This window comes from Corvus moneduloides, chromosome 2, assembly GCF_009650955.1.
Source record: "Corvus moneduloides isolate bCorMon1 chromosome 2, bCorMon1.pri, whole genome shotgun sequence".
NCBI lineage: Eukaryota > Metazoa > Chordata > Aves > Passeriformes > Corvidae > Corvus > Corvus moneduloides.
In genome coordinates, this window is record NC_045477.1 from 29,914,871 (window position 1) to 29,930,793 (window position 15,923).

Genomic DNA, 15,923 nt, shown 5'->3' on the forward strand with positions numbered 1-15,923 from the left:
TTAGATGGGATTTCTGATTTAGCTGAGGGATACAAAATACACTGAAAATAGAACATAAACAAAAGTTTAACTTAGAAAAATATAAGAACTGCAATTGCAGTTAGATCATAATACAAATGTGTGTTTGTAATATGTTCACAGTCATAACACTGGGTGTCCCCAGTTATTGGGCAGGATAATAATGTGAGTTGAAGGCAGCTCAACCCCACTGCTCTCACTGAAATTATTCTGTTAGTTTTTCAACTTTTACGCTTTCTGTCAGTTCACGTAATCTCAGTCCCCCATGCAAGTCTGGCTGACTCAGGGAGGTGTTCCTGTTCTTTCAATGAACTCAGGGAGAAACATTTAAACTACCAGCTGATTCACTCAAAATCAGCTTCTTTGCAACAGCTGTGAGCAGCTGCATTGTGTGCTGAGTTTCACAGGCACTTCATCCTTGCCCATCTTCAGTGAGCCATCTTCCATCATAAGTGTTGATTCAGAGTCACATTCCACCTCTAGGGGTTTCACCTGTCACAAAAGGATGCAAAATTCTGATAATCCACACTAAGAAATGGCTGATTCCTTCAAGGTCACACAGTGAGATGGACTTAACACCAACACAGAGGGCAAAAAATCTGCCAGGTGATGAAGAGAAAGTCTGTGCTATAACATATTATAACATATATCCAGTGAGCTCCAGCTCCAAAGGAAGTGGCAGGGTGTCATTGCTCTGTGCAGGGGAATGTTGGGTTTTTGCCGATTGACAAATGAAAGTGCCAAACGTGGGACTTCTATTCAGTGTTGGTGCCTGTTTGCTGGTAGTTCTGAAGCAGCACTGAACTGTAAGTCACTGTGCTGATTTTCTTTGGCACTTCAGCTCAGGAACTGCCATTTCTCAGTCTTGTTCTTCTTTCTGTCCTCACTTAGCCTGCAGAGGGTAAGTAAGAAACCTGGACACTCCTTAGGCAGAGACCTCCTCTAGATCTGAGGTACTTTTGAGATGATGCTAAGTGTGGATCAAAAGCTTGGCTACGACATGGAGTAGGTGGTCAATTGGATATTTTTCCTCTGTACAAGGCTCAGCAAAGCCTACAGAATATAATGTCTTCCTAAAGAACTTCCTATAGAGCTGTTGTGAAACAGCTGAAACTCAGTGAGAGGGGAAGAGAAGACTGATATATCAGCTGCAAAGTGACTTTCAGAGATCAGCGCGTTAGAAATTTGCTAAGCAGAGGAGAGCTTCCATTAAATTTTCTGCTAATTTAAGAAAATAATTTGTACAGATAGAATACTCTGGTTATTTTTGTTAATAATTAGCCTCTAAAAATAGCGGAGCTCTACTTTTTCATATGAAGTTCAGCTTACTGCCTGATACTGAGAAAAGGCCTAAAAATAACTGGTTTTAAAGTTGATTAGCACTTTCTGGTTCTTGTTCTTTGTCACTGGAGAGTCAGTCGAGATGATGCTGGGGAGGGGAAGAGGCCAGTCAGTGATACAGCTACTTTTCCTACAGGAAAGGTACTGTGAGCATTGATCATGGAGGCTCTAACTCCTCCTGACCTTTCCTCAACTGCTTTTCATGCACTTGCCAGGGTGATGTAAAGTAGCTTGAAAGTACCCAGTCCTTTTTGTTTCCTTTCCATTCATTTCCATTTCCTTGCCTGTTCAGCAAGGCAGGCACTTATGCAGCAGCAATGATAGTAAAAACCAATAAGAAAATCACAATGGAAAGTTCACACTTCTCTGGCTTTGTATCTTCATAACTCTTTATGCAGTGATCTGCAACAAACTCTTCCTCTTCACTTGCATTCAACTTTGATATTTTCAGTGCTGGCTTCTATAACTTCTGTTGCTATTTCTACAACAAGCTGTGCCTTGTGATGCGAGGCGTTCTAAAGTAATCTGGCACATGAATATCTCTCTTCACTTGAAAATCAATAAAAACCTTCAGTCACATTTACATTTCTGTGTACTGCTTCCAGATAACAGGAGCATGTCTTCCCTGGGTTATAGCTGATCACAAAGTGAAAACAGCTGCTTGGGTATCATGCCTCAGAAGATGACCTTGTCCTTATTTTTTTTCTTGTCACAAAAAGAGCTGACTTGCCTAGCCATCCTTAAAATAGAACTAATTACCATCTGTTAACAGGCCCCTAGTGCTCTGACTATAGATCCTTATGCACCATTCATGGTTTCATAGCCATGATGATAAATTGTCTGTAATTTAGAATTCATGTGGAATTACATCAGCTTACCTGGGTGACCCAACACACATTATGGAGCCTCCTTCTGTAAGAGCCTTGCACACTGGATGTTGGACTCCACAGAGAAATGCAAGGGCAGTCTCTAAGTCCATTTACACTGTGAGTTATACTGTAGAAAAGAAGTATTAAGGCAATACTGATGAGTCCTCTCTGCTGCATGCAGAAGGAAAGGACCTGACAAGGACAGAGCAATGAGAAACCTGTATCCTCCTTCCAGCTAGTCCAGGTTTGTGCAAAGGCAGTCCTGGCTGCCTAGTACTGGCTCCTTATGTACTGAGCCCCACATTGCAGGAGGAAAAGGAGCTGAGTCGTGACTTGCTAGATAACGATATAGGCTTTGAGCTACTCCCAGGGAAACACAGCATGGAATGATTTCTTCATTCTGTATGATTGCATAGTGCCAAGTCTACCCAAGCAGCAGGGAACATGACTCACCAGCAACCTTGAACTTTGTTCATGTGCACACAAGAAGAACCACTTAGCCTTGTTCCAGCTACTCCCTCAGAGTACCCAGCCACCCTAGAACTGGTGCTGCATTCACAGGTCTTGGAGACTTCACTCAGCCACGCATAAAACTCAGTGTGTTTCCATCCTGTCTGAAAAAACGAGGCAAGACTGGTGTAATTTGACTACTTGTATTGCAGAATACAAGGGGAAGGGAAAGACTTCACAACAGTAATTTAAACCAGTGCTGTTCAACCAATATGACACTTTTGCAACCTTCTCGGTCTGCCATGCCAACCTGAATGGGTCTTGGAAATGGTAGGGGGAGTTCAGTCCCTGAATAGCACCCCATAGCTGTGTGTTACTTGTTGATGGCATAGAAGTGCTTGCCCTGTCAGGCCAGGTGGGACGTTAAATATCAGTATCAGTGCAATTAGTAAGCATATAATATTAACAATTATCACTACCAAGTATAGAGGTGACTCTGCAATGAATGCCCAGGAATGAAATTGATATGGTTTATTTTTAGATTCTTTCAGTTTGGGACCGATGTTTTAAAATCATCTGGAAGACCTGATGCATTTTATTAATGCAGAGATATTTCTTTCCCTTATGTAACTCCCTGAAAGGCAAATCAGAAATAAAATGACATTAAACTTAGAAAAGCTCTTTATTTCCCAGAGGCTGTAGCCTAATTCAAATGGAAAATTCTGTTATCAGCTTTTCCTCTTTCCAGTTTCAACAATAGACAGACAGTAGTCATACCTCAAACCTTCCCTCTGAACAACCACAAAAACTAAGCCTCTAATAGTTCTGTCAGAACAACAGGTTCTTTCCCCTTCTTATATCTGTGCATCTTGATTTCTTTTGTTCTGGAAAGTTTTGGATGTAGCACTTTAAAGGCAAGAGATCTGTCAAAACTCCCAAAACCCAGACATCTCAGAAGGAAAATCTGTTGCAGGAGAACATACAACATAGTTTATACCTACTGCTTGTTTTTTTCTGGATAATTGGGTGGAAGAAGAAAAGTATTCCATGGTGATCAGTCAATTTAAGTGCTCCCTGGCCTTTATTGGCTGTTTTAGGTATTAGATGCACTTCAAATTTTAATAGAAGTGATACCAATTATGTAGCATATGGTTGCCAATACCAATCTTAACTCTCACATTTGACCTCAGTTCTAAATTTTAAATTACCATGATGATACCAGAATTTCACACAGTCAACATTGATAGGCTGGGGACCACGCATTAAGGCATCTTCCTGTTTTTCACTACCAAGTCAGCTTCTACCAAATCAATAAAGAATGAAATTAAATTACATTAAATTCTCATCTTTAGTCAGAAAAGGAGAGGCTTAAAATGACAGGAAGGTAGGAAGGATTTTTTTTTTCATCTTTTGGTTTTATTTGCCTTTCATGAATCCTTGAAAAGGGTCAGGGTGCTCCAGCAGAAAGCAGGGACTTGCAGTGTTACCGTGTCAGACATAGCTGTAAATCTGTGTAAGTCCAGAAGTTCCAACCTGCAAGAGACACTGGCTTTGTGAAGCTGCTGATGTACTGCTCTGTGGTCCATACACCAGAGTCAACTTTTCAGACTGGATTCTGGAAATGAGGAGGAAGGCTGCTGTAGCATAAACCAGCAAAAAAGCTCATACATCTTAGCAAGGCACTATATTCAGAAGAGCTCTGTTAGAAAGAATGCTTTTAATAGTAGTCCTGATATATGGTACTGAGTCAGGAAAAAGCTGAGAAGTCTGGAATGTCTCTCAGAAACACCTAGCCCTGTTGGCCTAGCCTGTATTTCTCAGCCTGCCAGATTTACTTATGGGTATCAATCTTGTGTGAAAATAACTGGTATGCTTGATTATATCCACCTCCTGATTATGGTGAAACATAGAAAGAAAACCACAGGACATCTAGTCACAGATCATCACAGATTTTTTTATTTATCTAAAGTTCTTTATTTAATTCTTCAGATTTCAGATTCTTAACTTATGTGGCAGAGACCATTAAACTACAACAAATCCATATGCTGCATATGTGGAGGGAACAGCATGGTTATACATGAAGATCCGTTTCCAGATTATTGATAGCAGTTAGATTAGTCTCTACCCTATGAAAAGAAGAATGAATTTAGCCATCTGCCAAGTGTAGTTCACTTTTGGTATTATCCACCAGAGGACAACGCTTCTAAAACACGATCCCCCACTGAGCTGAAGCTGTGAAACCCTGGCTGTGATAGAAGTGGGTTTGAGACTTCAGCCAGTGCTTGAGAACCTCCTCACTGTGCAGCTTACCTCACTCCTAATGAGGCTCAAGGGGCTCCAAACAAACAGATGGGCAACAGAGTCTACTGACAGACCATCTGCTCAACACCACAGAGTACAGGTGAAAACACAAGGCATTTCTCCAGCTGTTCCTTGTATCAGGGATGTTGCAAACCAAGGAAGTGTTGCTGTGATCTTAAATCTAAGATAATAATAGACATTAGATCTATCAACTGCCAAAGATAATCAAAATGCAACCTTCTCCTAAAGAAAGGTAACTCTCAGCACTTTAATGCTGTGCTATCCTTCCATAAGGTGCTTCACAAAGAATAAATTTCAGTTAATACTAATACATTTCTCTCGTATTTTCCTTTTGTTCTGTGCTGAACTAGGACTTTTCATGCCCTGCATGGGACATTCTACTCTACTTGCATTGCAAAATCTCCATCTTTATGAAAAGTAACACAAGTTCAATTAAACGCCAACATCTGTAACTTGTCGCTATTTTTTTCCCAATGGCACCATGCACTAAGCAGTCATGAGAGCAGATTGGATGAAGAGCATTTTAATTCCATGCACTGGCACACAGAATGTTCTAGAACTGCTCACACATTTATAAAAAATACAGACATTTAGTATTATTCCTGCCCTTAAATTTTTGTCAACTCATTTCCTATAATCTCAGTTCTGTTCCATTCCGTGTAGTTTAGAAGGTTTTCATTCCTGAGTGACATGTCCTCATCTTGTTAGAGTGTGCATTCTTTAATCTCATGAAAGCGGGTTCTGTTCTTTTTGTGTGTGCAAATCTATTAACCCAAATTTATAACCTACCTCATAATTTGCACTAGGCTCAGGTTTATAAACCTTGCTGCCTCTATCTCCTGCATCGTGCAAATATAACTGTCTATGTCTTAGTATCATAGAATAGTATGTGTGGAAAGGACGTCTGGAGGCCATCAAGTCCAGCACCCTGCTCAGATAAAAGATAGCTTTAAAGGCTGGTAAGGGATATTCTCCAGCTGAGTTTTGCAATTTTCCGACTCTACACTGTTGGAGACCCCACAGACCCTGTAAGCATTTGTTTCAGTGCTTAACCTCTATTAGGGAGAAGAATTACTCCTGTATATGCTGGAATATTGAAAACTGGAAATTTGTTTTCTTATTTTGTGACCTGTCAATAAGAAAATTCTGGCTTTGACCCAACCCATAGTCCCCATTAAAAATCTTGACAGTATGAAGTACCCTGGGTCAGATCCATAAAGGTATCACAGCACCTATCTTGCATTTACATATGCAAATTTCTTTTTAGCTTCTGCACAGTAAGTAACAACTTTGCAAACCGTTGTGATCTTTACATTCCTTTTTGCTACTCGGTGCTATTTCTGCTGCAGCCTAAGTATGCTGACCACACCTTTGTGACACTGAAGACCAGCTTGCATCTTTGACTTTTTGGGGATTTGTACATCTAAGGTATAATCTAATTCCTTGTATGACTGATCAGTCTTGGTTGTTCTGGACAAAGGCTTTATTCTAAATTCAGAACACGTGTCAGTGTTTTCACAATATTTTTACTATCACCATTACTTACGGATATGATGTCACAGTTGAAATACACTCTACGTTATGATTGTCTGTATAAAGGACAGTGAATTTCCTGCTGATAACAAATGGACAGGTTTGTCTGGGAGAGGTTGACCTGGGATTTCAAACAATCCATGTAGAAAGTTCAGAGCAGAGCTTCACTTCAAAGGAGCTGAACAAGGGGTAGCCTCAAAGCAAGCAGTTTTAAGAATCAATTCTCTCTCCCAATTTTCTTACAGAGTCTGTCTGACTAGATTCAGTTTTAGAGTTTAGATATATTTGCATTTGCATTCAACTCATGTGCAACTTAAAACAGACTGAGCCTGATTTTCACCAAGCAGAAAGTAGATTTATAGCTGCTGAAGAATTGGCAATTTCATCCTGATTTTGAGACAGCATAAAGCTTCTGCTAAGCGAATGTTCTTTACTGGTCTTCGAAGGTCCTAGTTCCTGAAAGCATGTGCCTAATACAGGCATATATAATATCCTTGTTCCCAAACAATTACATCTGTCTGCAATTGGATGTTGGAACTCCTTGATTTCCTGCCATTTTGAATTCCTTGTGAACTTCCCATCCTTAGCATGGAAAGGTTTTCCCATGTGTAGAGGAGCTAGCAAAGCCTTGTTTCCTGCAAGTATGTGCTCTATATGCCCTCAGATCCTAGTTTAGTTCTGAGCAATGCCTAGTCTTCTTCCTACACCTTCACTACTTATCATCCAGTATGGTGAGACTGAAAGCTGCACATTACCCATGTAGCACAAGGCAGGTGGCTTAATAAACCTAGAGCAGGTAGAAAGCATGATAACTGAAATCTAGCTGCTGCAATTTTAGTGGATAATCAAATCAGTTATCCCTCTACCTAATTTCTGGTTTTCAAGAAATGTACCAAAATACAATTGTGTTTGATATTTCTTCTGTCAAATCAGACTGGTTTGGAAAAGCTTGAAAGTTATTCATGGGAGGAATGGGCAAGATACTGTAGAAGCTTCATTTCCTCAGAAAATCAGGTTAGAACTTCTCTGATAATGGATTAGAGTCTTTGCTCTATCCAAAGATCACTTAAGATAAGTCTTGGACAAAGACTTCAAAACAATACAAGGTAAAGGAGTCAAGGGAGGTTTTAACCTGCATGATGACTGCCAAGAAGTTTTTGTTGAAGCATAAATTTTGGCAGGAGGATATCAAATACCTCTTATATTTGGCTGTGCTTTTATGTCTGCGGCAGGAAGAAGCTGTATTGTTGGAATTGCTATACTGATATCAATTGATAATCTCTTGCATGCTAGAGGTCTTGATTATTAAATTCAGACCAATGAAAATGGTGTTAGGCATATTCTATTCTAGTAGTTCTGACATAGAAAGCTATCTGGCTCAAAAAGTAAGTAAAATCAACATTTAGATATGATAAAACCTTGTGTTTAAAGTGAAGACAATGCTGAAATTGAATCATTTTAAACTGTAATTGCATTCTGAATTAGTTTCTTAAGGAAAAGTTAAGCATTTCCCAGAAGAAGGTACAGTTAACCTCTTCAATGTCATAAAAATGCCATAAATAACTAAGAATTTGTCAAGAATAAAACACTGCAGCTTGAACAACAGTATTGCAAGGATTGGAATTTTAACCTCCAGCCCGGTGTCTCCATAGTAATATCGAGAAAGGAGAATTGAAATTCAAGTTTATTTTTACTCTACACACTACAGCTTTTGTCACAAACCTCCTAAAAAATGAATTGTGCACATTTCACCATCTTGTCTCTCTGTAGACAGATGGATATATCTAAAAGGCTCAAATTTTCAAAAATAGCCCATGATTTTTGAATACCAAGTTCTCTTTTGTATTTTGGGAGTTGTACACCCAGACAGCCTTGTCAGTCCATGTTGGATTAGGTCCAATTTTCAAAGAAGAAATTCAACAGTACCCGTTGATGCACATGGGCAACCCTGTATATCTCAAAGTCACACTGAGGTGCCTATCTATGTTTTAGAAACCTATGTCAGGATGTTGAGTTGAGGTATTTTGAGAAAGAGTGAGGATTACCAGTCTTATCTTTTGGGAGAATTCAAAGCTTTTATAGAAACCAGTCCCGTGCTAGTACATTTGGTCACCTGCAATGTACCAACCTTGTCCACAAAGAAAGAGGAAATAAACTTTATTTAATTTTTAAAGTTAAGGAAAAATTTCCCTAATTTCCTTTGATTTAAATGTTTAAAATGTACACAATAGGTTATCAGTTGCAAAGCAGTGATAGAAAAAGATTCCTTCTCAGATCCTTCAGACTCTCCACCTTTACCTTCAGTAGCAAATGGGAGATGGGAAAATAGAGGACTGCATGTTTTGCAGTGAAGAATGAATTCTGGAACAGCTGCTTCCATTCTTTCAGACTTCATCTGCATTAGCAGCAAGCCGGTGTTCTGGAATTGTGTGCAGCTGGACAGAATCCATACATGGGTTCTGCAGAGTTTTTTAGATTTTTTACATTGATGTGAGGCTTGCCCCCAGCCCAGATGCTTTGCCTTTTCAGGTGTTATTCAAAAGATGAGTTGTTCCTCATGTAGGCTATATATATCTGCTAAGCTTGTAAATCATGTAAAGGATACAGGAAGTTGTCTCTCCTTGATAGCTTTTGTCTTAAAAGCATGTTTTCTCCTAAAGCAGTTATACCATATCCCTGAAGCATAGTTGTTTCTAGTTTACAATCTCAGAGCTGTACACCTAAAGACTTTATTGTTTCTGAAACAAATAATAGCTTTCGTTGTAATTATTTATTCTGTAGTTGTCCACTGTGTTTATGTTTTCCCCAGATATTTGTTATCATAGGGCATAAGTCACTCTTGACTGAAATTGTTCGTAGGGTCTATGGAAAGTTATTGACGGACGGATTTCCTGAGCCCCACTCACAAAATTATTCTTATAATTGTGACAGTGTTTTGGAATTCCAGAATTACAGTGCTACAAATGGAAATTTCAGCAGGAGGTATTACTGATGCTGCAAAATCTACATCATTTTAATTCGGAAGGTCTGCGTTGTGTTAGTATGCCTAAAACAGAAATGAAGCAGCTCATCTAAGGTCCCTGTGACAGAGTGCTGCTGGCTGAGAAGATTACCACCCCTATTCAGTTTTCTATTTCCTGTTCTGCACGAGGCTGTGATACCCACAGCACAGGATGGACAGTGTGTGACCTATGGTCATTCAGAGCCTAATGTTGGCACACAGCCACCATCAACAGATTTTACCACAGGCTGCTTGGCTACAAACTAAGGCAGGTGAGAAGCAGAAGTAATAGACTTCTAATTCTTCTGCTGTGTGGGATATGTTCTTCCTGGGGGAGATGTAGATGCACAGTTGAGAGCAGTAAGTCTTCAGGTAGTTTGAAAATCTGAAAAGTACTGCTAGTCAAAGGTGCAGTGCTGCCTTAGTAGCTGAATAAAAGTTATCTTGCCATCCCTTGGCCACAGTAATATTCAGTTGCAGACTAGAAAATAATGATGTTAATTCTTTTACAGGAAAGAAATTAATTCAGACAACTTTCCTAGCCTAAGTTGCTGGTTTTAATTTCATTCTGTATCTTTAGTCAGAATAAGCCTTGTTCTCATAACCCTGTCCAGACCCTTCGATGCAGCCAGGAGCAGAACTGATACTGCCTGAGATCCTGGCAGGAGATTCACCTTCAAGACCAGCCTCTTTTCCTGTAGGAAATGCTCTCTGTTGTACAGAAAAGCACATTTAAATTTGTAGTTTGACAGCAACAGAAATTAAACCCCCCAGTTTAATTTACGAAAACTGATGTAACTTTTCTCCATTACATAGCTTTTGAGCAATTGCTCATGATGCATGATCTTGTGCCTGGAGACCTTCTTACCTAAGACAGGAACAGAATTCATTGACTGTTTTATTTGGTAATTTATATAATAAAACTTGTGTGTTTTGCTTGTAAAATGATGCAGGGGGTAAGATTTAGAAGAAAAGTGTAAGACCTTATGGATTTCATATTATGTTAAAACAAAATTTCAAACACCTACAGTTTAAGTCTTTGTAATCCAGTAGAAAAATACAGAAAGGACTACTGAGAAAGGTAACTGCAAAAATTCCATAGGGTGCATGCCAATGAAGAAAAAAGTTAAGATATAACCTCAAGTATGTAATTAAAAGTAGCAGGATTATATTTGAAAGAGTTGAGTATTAAGAGCAACACTTTGACAGAATGAGTTATCAAGGTTTTACTGCTTGCAGTGAACAGACAATGAAGCAATGTCTTAGGAGAAATTACTGCAGATGGACATTTTTGAAACTAGACCAGACAGAAATACAAACCCCAATTGGGAGCAAGTGTATTCTGCGTGGGAGGTGAACTAGGTGAGGTGAACAGGGTGAGATGATAAAGTAAAAAGTGCAAGAAGTAGGAAAGACTTAAAAATAAAGCACTTCTGTATCTTTGGGGATGAAAAATGTTACAGGAGCATAAACCACTTGTATTTATTTTTTAACAGATGGACCAAAGAAACCATCAAAAGATGACACATATAAATCTTCAAATGAACAAGGGTAGAAAATGTGGAGGCTTTTTTCTTTTTTCTTTTTTTTTTTTTAATTGAAGCAAACTGAACTAGGCTAATTGATGCTATTCAGAGACAGTACAAGGGGTTGATATCTCACAGTCCCAAGCTGCAGAAGACAGCATTAATTTTATGAAAGTAGCGAGGAGAGGCTCAGGCGACTCTGGTCCCCACTGGGAAACTGCTGAGTCTCAAAAAAAAAAAAAAAAAAAAAAAAAAAAAAAGGTGCGAGAGGATATGATATATTTTAAGTAGGATTGACCTTAATATATGAAGTTGTTGACCCATAATTTGCAGGTGACTTTGTGCATAGCCAAAGCTGTAGCATATTGCTCAGTCTTTCTCAGTTTTCAGCGTTTTGCTTCAGGTTAAGGATTCAGGATGTAGATACATACATGGGCTGGACCAGGGTCTGTTTTACCTCATATTTGAAAAACATTTTATCTTCTGTCTTATGTGCTACAGGTATCAAATCTGACCCAAGGGGGTGTGGGCATTCTGTGTCTATCGGAATGTTGGTATTGGGGCTGCAATACGCAACAAAAAATTAAGTGCTGGGGGCCATGATGTGTTGGAAACACATAACTCCTGCATCTCCCAGCAACAGAAAACTACATTAAGGGACCACACATGCCACACAGCTCCGTACAGTGCTCTCTGGACCTGCTGAGAGACTTTCAGATAGGGTCAGGGACTTCCAGATATTGTGAACCTTCTCAGACCTAGCTTATCAATACAGACAGGTACCTTACCTGATAAGAATCAATTGTGAATCCTGTCCTTGTTGGCAACACTGTGGCTGGAATCCTTTGATTATGAGCTCTTCTTTGCAGGGGAACTATTTGTTTAGTGCAGCTTGCCTCTCACAAAGCTGTGGCAGTTTGACTGAATAGGACACTAATGGAGAAAACGTAGCTCTTTACTGCCTTGTGTCAATGTTTGCAGAAACCTGCTTCGGCCAACACCAATAATTTGCCATTACTCTGCACTAATTTAGGTATCTGCAGAGAAACATTAAGGAAAAATCCATTGGGGAAATTTTCAAAGACATCAAATACATTAAAGATCCAGGAAGGTAGCCTAAATTTCAGTTATGATGACACCAGGTGTCTTTGGACTTGTTATCTACTAAATTGTTAAAATAATGCCACTAACAATAATATATGTTAGACAGAGAGAGAAATATTTTCTTTTAATGATGCCTCTTAACTATATTCCATGTTCTCCTAGGTTTGCCCTATTCCATCCCAGCCTCCACAGCCTACTGTTGTTCCAAAGCCAGTTCAATCTGTCATACATGTTCCATTACAACCAAGCTGCCCGGGCCGAGGCAAGATGGCAAAGCTCATCAATCCAGAAGAGATGACATCCAGGGATTATTACTTTGATTCCTATGCTCACTTTGGAATTCATGAGGTAATATTTATTTTTGTTTCAGCAATTGCTAAATAACTAATGATATAGTGATAATAATTATTATTTCTTTGATTTATTACTTACTTATCTGTATCCCACTTGCTCGTGATTGTATTCCTCTGCCTTTCCTCAGACAATTGTGTAATCTAGTTAAGTGCCAGAGATATCACCCACTTCTCTAGAGACCTGTACTTAAAACCTCTGTCCCACTTAGATTCTTACATATGAGCTCTCTGCCGAGCTTCTTGTAGCTGTCTGTGCGGTGGTGAACTTCATGAATGCATCAATGCAGTGCATTTATGAGGGCTGCAAACCAGCCCAGCCACAACCATGGACACATCCTGATTGCTGAGTTGGGGATTCTGTTCTCTTGCATGTTTGAGCACAGACATCAGCAGAACAGCTACTCAGCTGACATGAGAAGCCAAGCAGCTTCTTGACTCCTGGCATGTTACTTGAATGCACAGGCTGCATTGATGGGAACATTAAGCCAAATTGCTTCCATTAAATACACTTCTGGAAAGAATTTGAAATACTTGATGGACCATTTACTATCAAAAAGTTGTCTATAAGCGAGTTCTGAAGAAGTTACTTTGCCCTGTTGGTATTTTTGAGATGCAAGAGGATGGGATCTTTAAGAGCAGGATGCAAAAAAACAAATGTGAGATGACTCAGTGCACTCCTCACAAACAGCATAACAAACAATATCTATTTCCATTACTCTCATAATTGTTTGGGGGGGTGTATACATAAAAGTAAGATTTCTATATGCCAATAACATCTTGCCAGTGTAGCATTCAGAAATTCAGTCCAAGAATGGAAGAAGATAGAGAAACAATTGAGTGGGAAGGAGACCTAGGAGAAATTTTGAAGACACATCAGAGACCTTAAACCGAATGGGTCTCCTGATGGAAGGATACAGCCATGTAGGTTGCAGGGAGTGCAGGGAACTCCTTGCTGAGGCTGGGAAGTTGGAGGTTTCCTCCTTGTCTGCAGGAGGTTTGCACTGGTAAAGGATCTGTGTCAACAAGTAAAGGAGCTGCTAGAGGAGGCTGGCAGACTTTGAAGCATCAGGGGCATGAGGAAGAGACTGACTGGATCTTCTCTGAGACCCTGAAGGTACAAGAGCCTAAAACCCCAACTGTAGTGAAAGGAGGGGCAGTCAAAGTCTGTACTTACCAGGTTTGGAAGTGAGGACTCCTCTGATGGTGAAGGCTGGAAACTTGTGACTTCTGGTAACAGGAGGGAGGCTCTTGATCCACCTGCAGATCTCTGGTTACAGAATAGGGTCAGTGTCTTCTTTGCAGATGAGGAGCAGGAAGTTCTGTCCAGCAAACCTCCGTCCCTTAGACCAACTCTTAGAGCCTGCTGCTCTTCTACATAAGCACCAGTGAGACCTGGAGCATATCAAGTGTCACTGGGCAGCTCCTAGGATGGTGATCAACAGCAAGGTGTGCCAGGTGGATTTTTGACTCAATTCTAACAGTGCAAACAAGGACTTGAGGAGAAGTGCTACCACAGGTCCACAATTGCTTGTGCAGGTGGTGTCAATGACAAGTTTTCAGTTTTTATATCTATGGGACCCTCTTTGAGGATTGAGGTCTGCTAGGAAGAGATGGAATCCACCTGAAAAAACAGGCCAAAAGGCATCAATATTGACTCCTGGAGAGATACCACTAGTGACTGGCCTCCAGATGGACTTTGTGCTGCTCCTTACAACATTTTGGGAGCAGCAGTTCAGTCAGGTTTCAGTCCACTGCACTGACCATTTATGTAGTCCATACTTCATCCATTTTTCAATGAGGATGTTATGGGAAACAATGTTGAAAATCTTGCAGAAAATCAAGATAAAACCCATCCACTCCTCTTCCCTCATTCACAAAGCCCATTATTTCACCATAGAAAGATACCAGGTGGTCAGTCATCTCCAAATCCAAAACACTCCCAGTCACCTTCTTGTCCTTAACATGTGTGGAAACAGTTTCCATGGGAGTGTACTCACACCTTTCCAGTGGTGGTGGACTGCTCTTTGCCTGATACCAAACCATGCTTTATGATGATAAAAGTAGCCTTTTATTCATCTGCAGTTATTGAGTACACATAGTGTCCTGCCAAGACAGGTAAGTAAGCAGCTGATACATGTAACAATCCCCTTCATGATTGCCTCAGGCTGCTGGGCAGTGAACTGATCCTTTTCGTCCTGAAATTGAAAAACTCACTTGTCTACTCGCTTAAACTATGAAATTAGGCAGTAGTATAAGCAAACCTTCAGCCTTCTAGACATAACAGAAGCATTTTCAGAAAACTAAAGTGTGTGTTGAATGGTCTGCTTCTCTTAAAAATGGCACCTGGGTCTTGGCCTGGATCCTCTTTATTGATATAGTTTGCCTGAAATATATACAAGAGAAGGCAAGGTATCCATGGAATTAAATGCATGTCCTGCTGCTATCAGTGCATCAAAAATCAGCACCGCACAATGACAACTTAAAGTGGTGAGATAGAGGTCTAGGTTATACAGTAGTATCTTCCAGAAATTGGTCAGATAAATGAGTGGATAGAAGGGCAGTGAGGGAGGACCTTACAGTACAGGATTTCTAAGCTCTGCTATGGACTTCTGCCTCACGTTGGGCAAGGCTAATGGCTTATGGAACAATTTCTTTTCTGTTCAAAGTGGAACCACAGAAGGTCCCTCTGCTGAGGCTCTGGGTTGTGCATGATTTAGGTCTGGATTTCTGTACGGCTTCTGCCTATTCCCAAAGCAGTGCTGTGGTTAGAGTACATTCTGGTTGTCAATTGTGAGAGTGAATAGCAGAATAAAATCATACAGGGGACGTCATGCTGCTTCTTAATAATGCAGCTCTAAGTAGCTGGCGTTTTACAGCTGCTTTGATGTGCACACCCCAAAGTACTTGAGAAACCCTTCGTGTTGTATATTGATAATGCTTAAATGATAGCAAGGGAATGCATTCAGCAGCAGCGTGGAATGCATATAAGCACTTCAAATGGTGACACAATGCTTTTATTTTCATCACAGGAAATGTTAAAAGATGAAGTGCGCACGTTAACCTATAGAAACTCAATGTATCACAATAAACATGTTTTTAAAGATAAGATTGTCCTCGATGTTGGAAGTGGCACAGGAATCCTCTCCATGTTTGCTGCAAAGGCAGGAGCAAAGAAGGTATATGGGGTAAGAAGACTTTCTCTCACATTTTGAATTTGTTTGTGCATTTTGCATGAGAATTTGGCATCATGATTTACCTTTTTTTACTTGTCTTGGTTTGAAATTCTTCTCTCCAAGCTCATCTGGGGCTTGGTTTATAGTGACTTCAGTGGAGTTCTGTTGTAGTCTATGACTTGCACTACTGTGCCTTTTCCAAATTGAAATGCAATGTCTTTTCGGAACTTTTG

General features: G+C 40.0%; 1 protein-coding gene across 2 annotated transcripts in view; it reads left to right on the plus strand.

Annotated features, from left to right (window-relative positions):
* The window catches only part of PRMT8 (protein arginine methyltransferase 8), a 58,863-nt gene that overhangs the window by 19,548 nt on the left and 23,392 nt on the right, over nucleotides 1–15,923 (plus strand). For both annotated transcript variants that reach the window (XM_032098868.1, XM_032098867.1), the window contains 2 exons: nucleotides 12,327–12,512; nucleotides 15,547–15,702. In XM_032098868.1, the coding sequence (XP_031954759.1) occupies nucleotides 12,327–12,512; nucleotides 15,547–15,702 (342 nt within the window). The remainder of the gene's footprint in view (nucleotides 1–12,326; nucleotides 12,513–15,546; nucleotides 15,703–15,923) is intronic.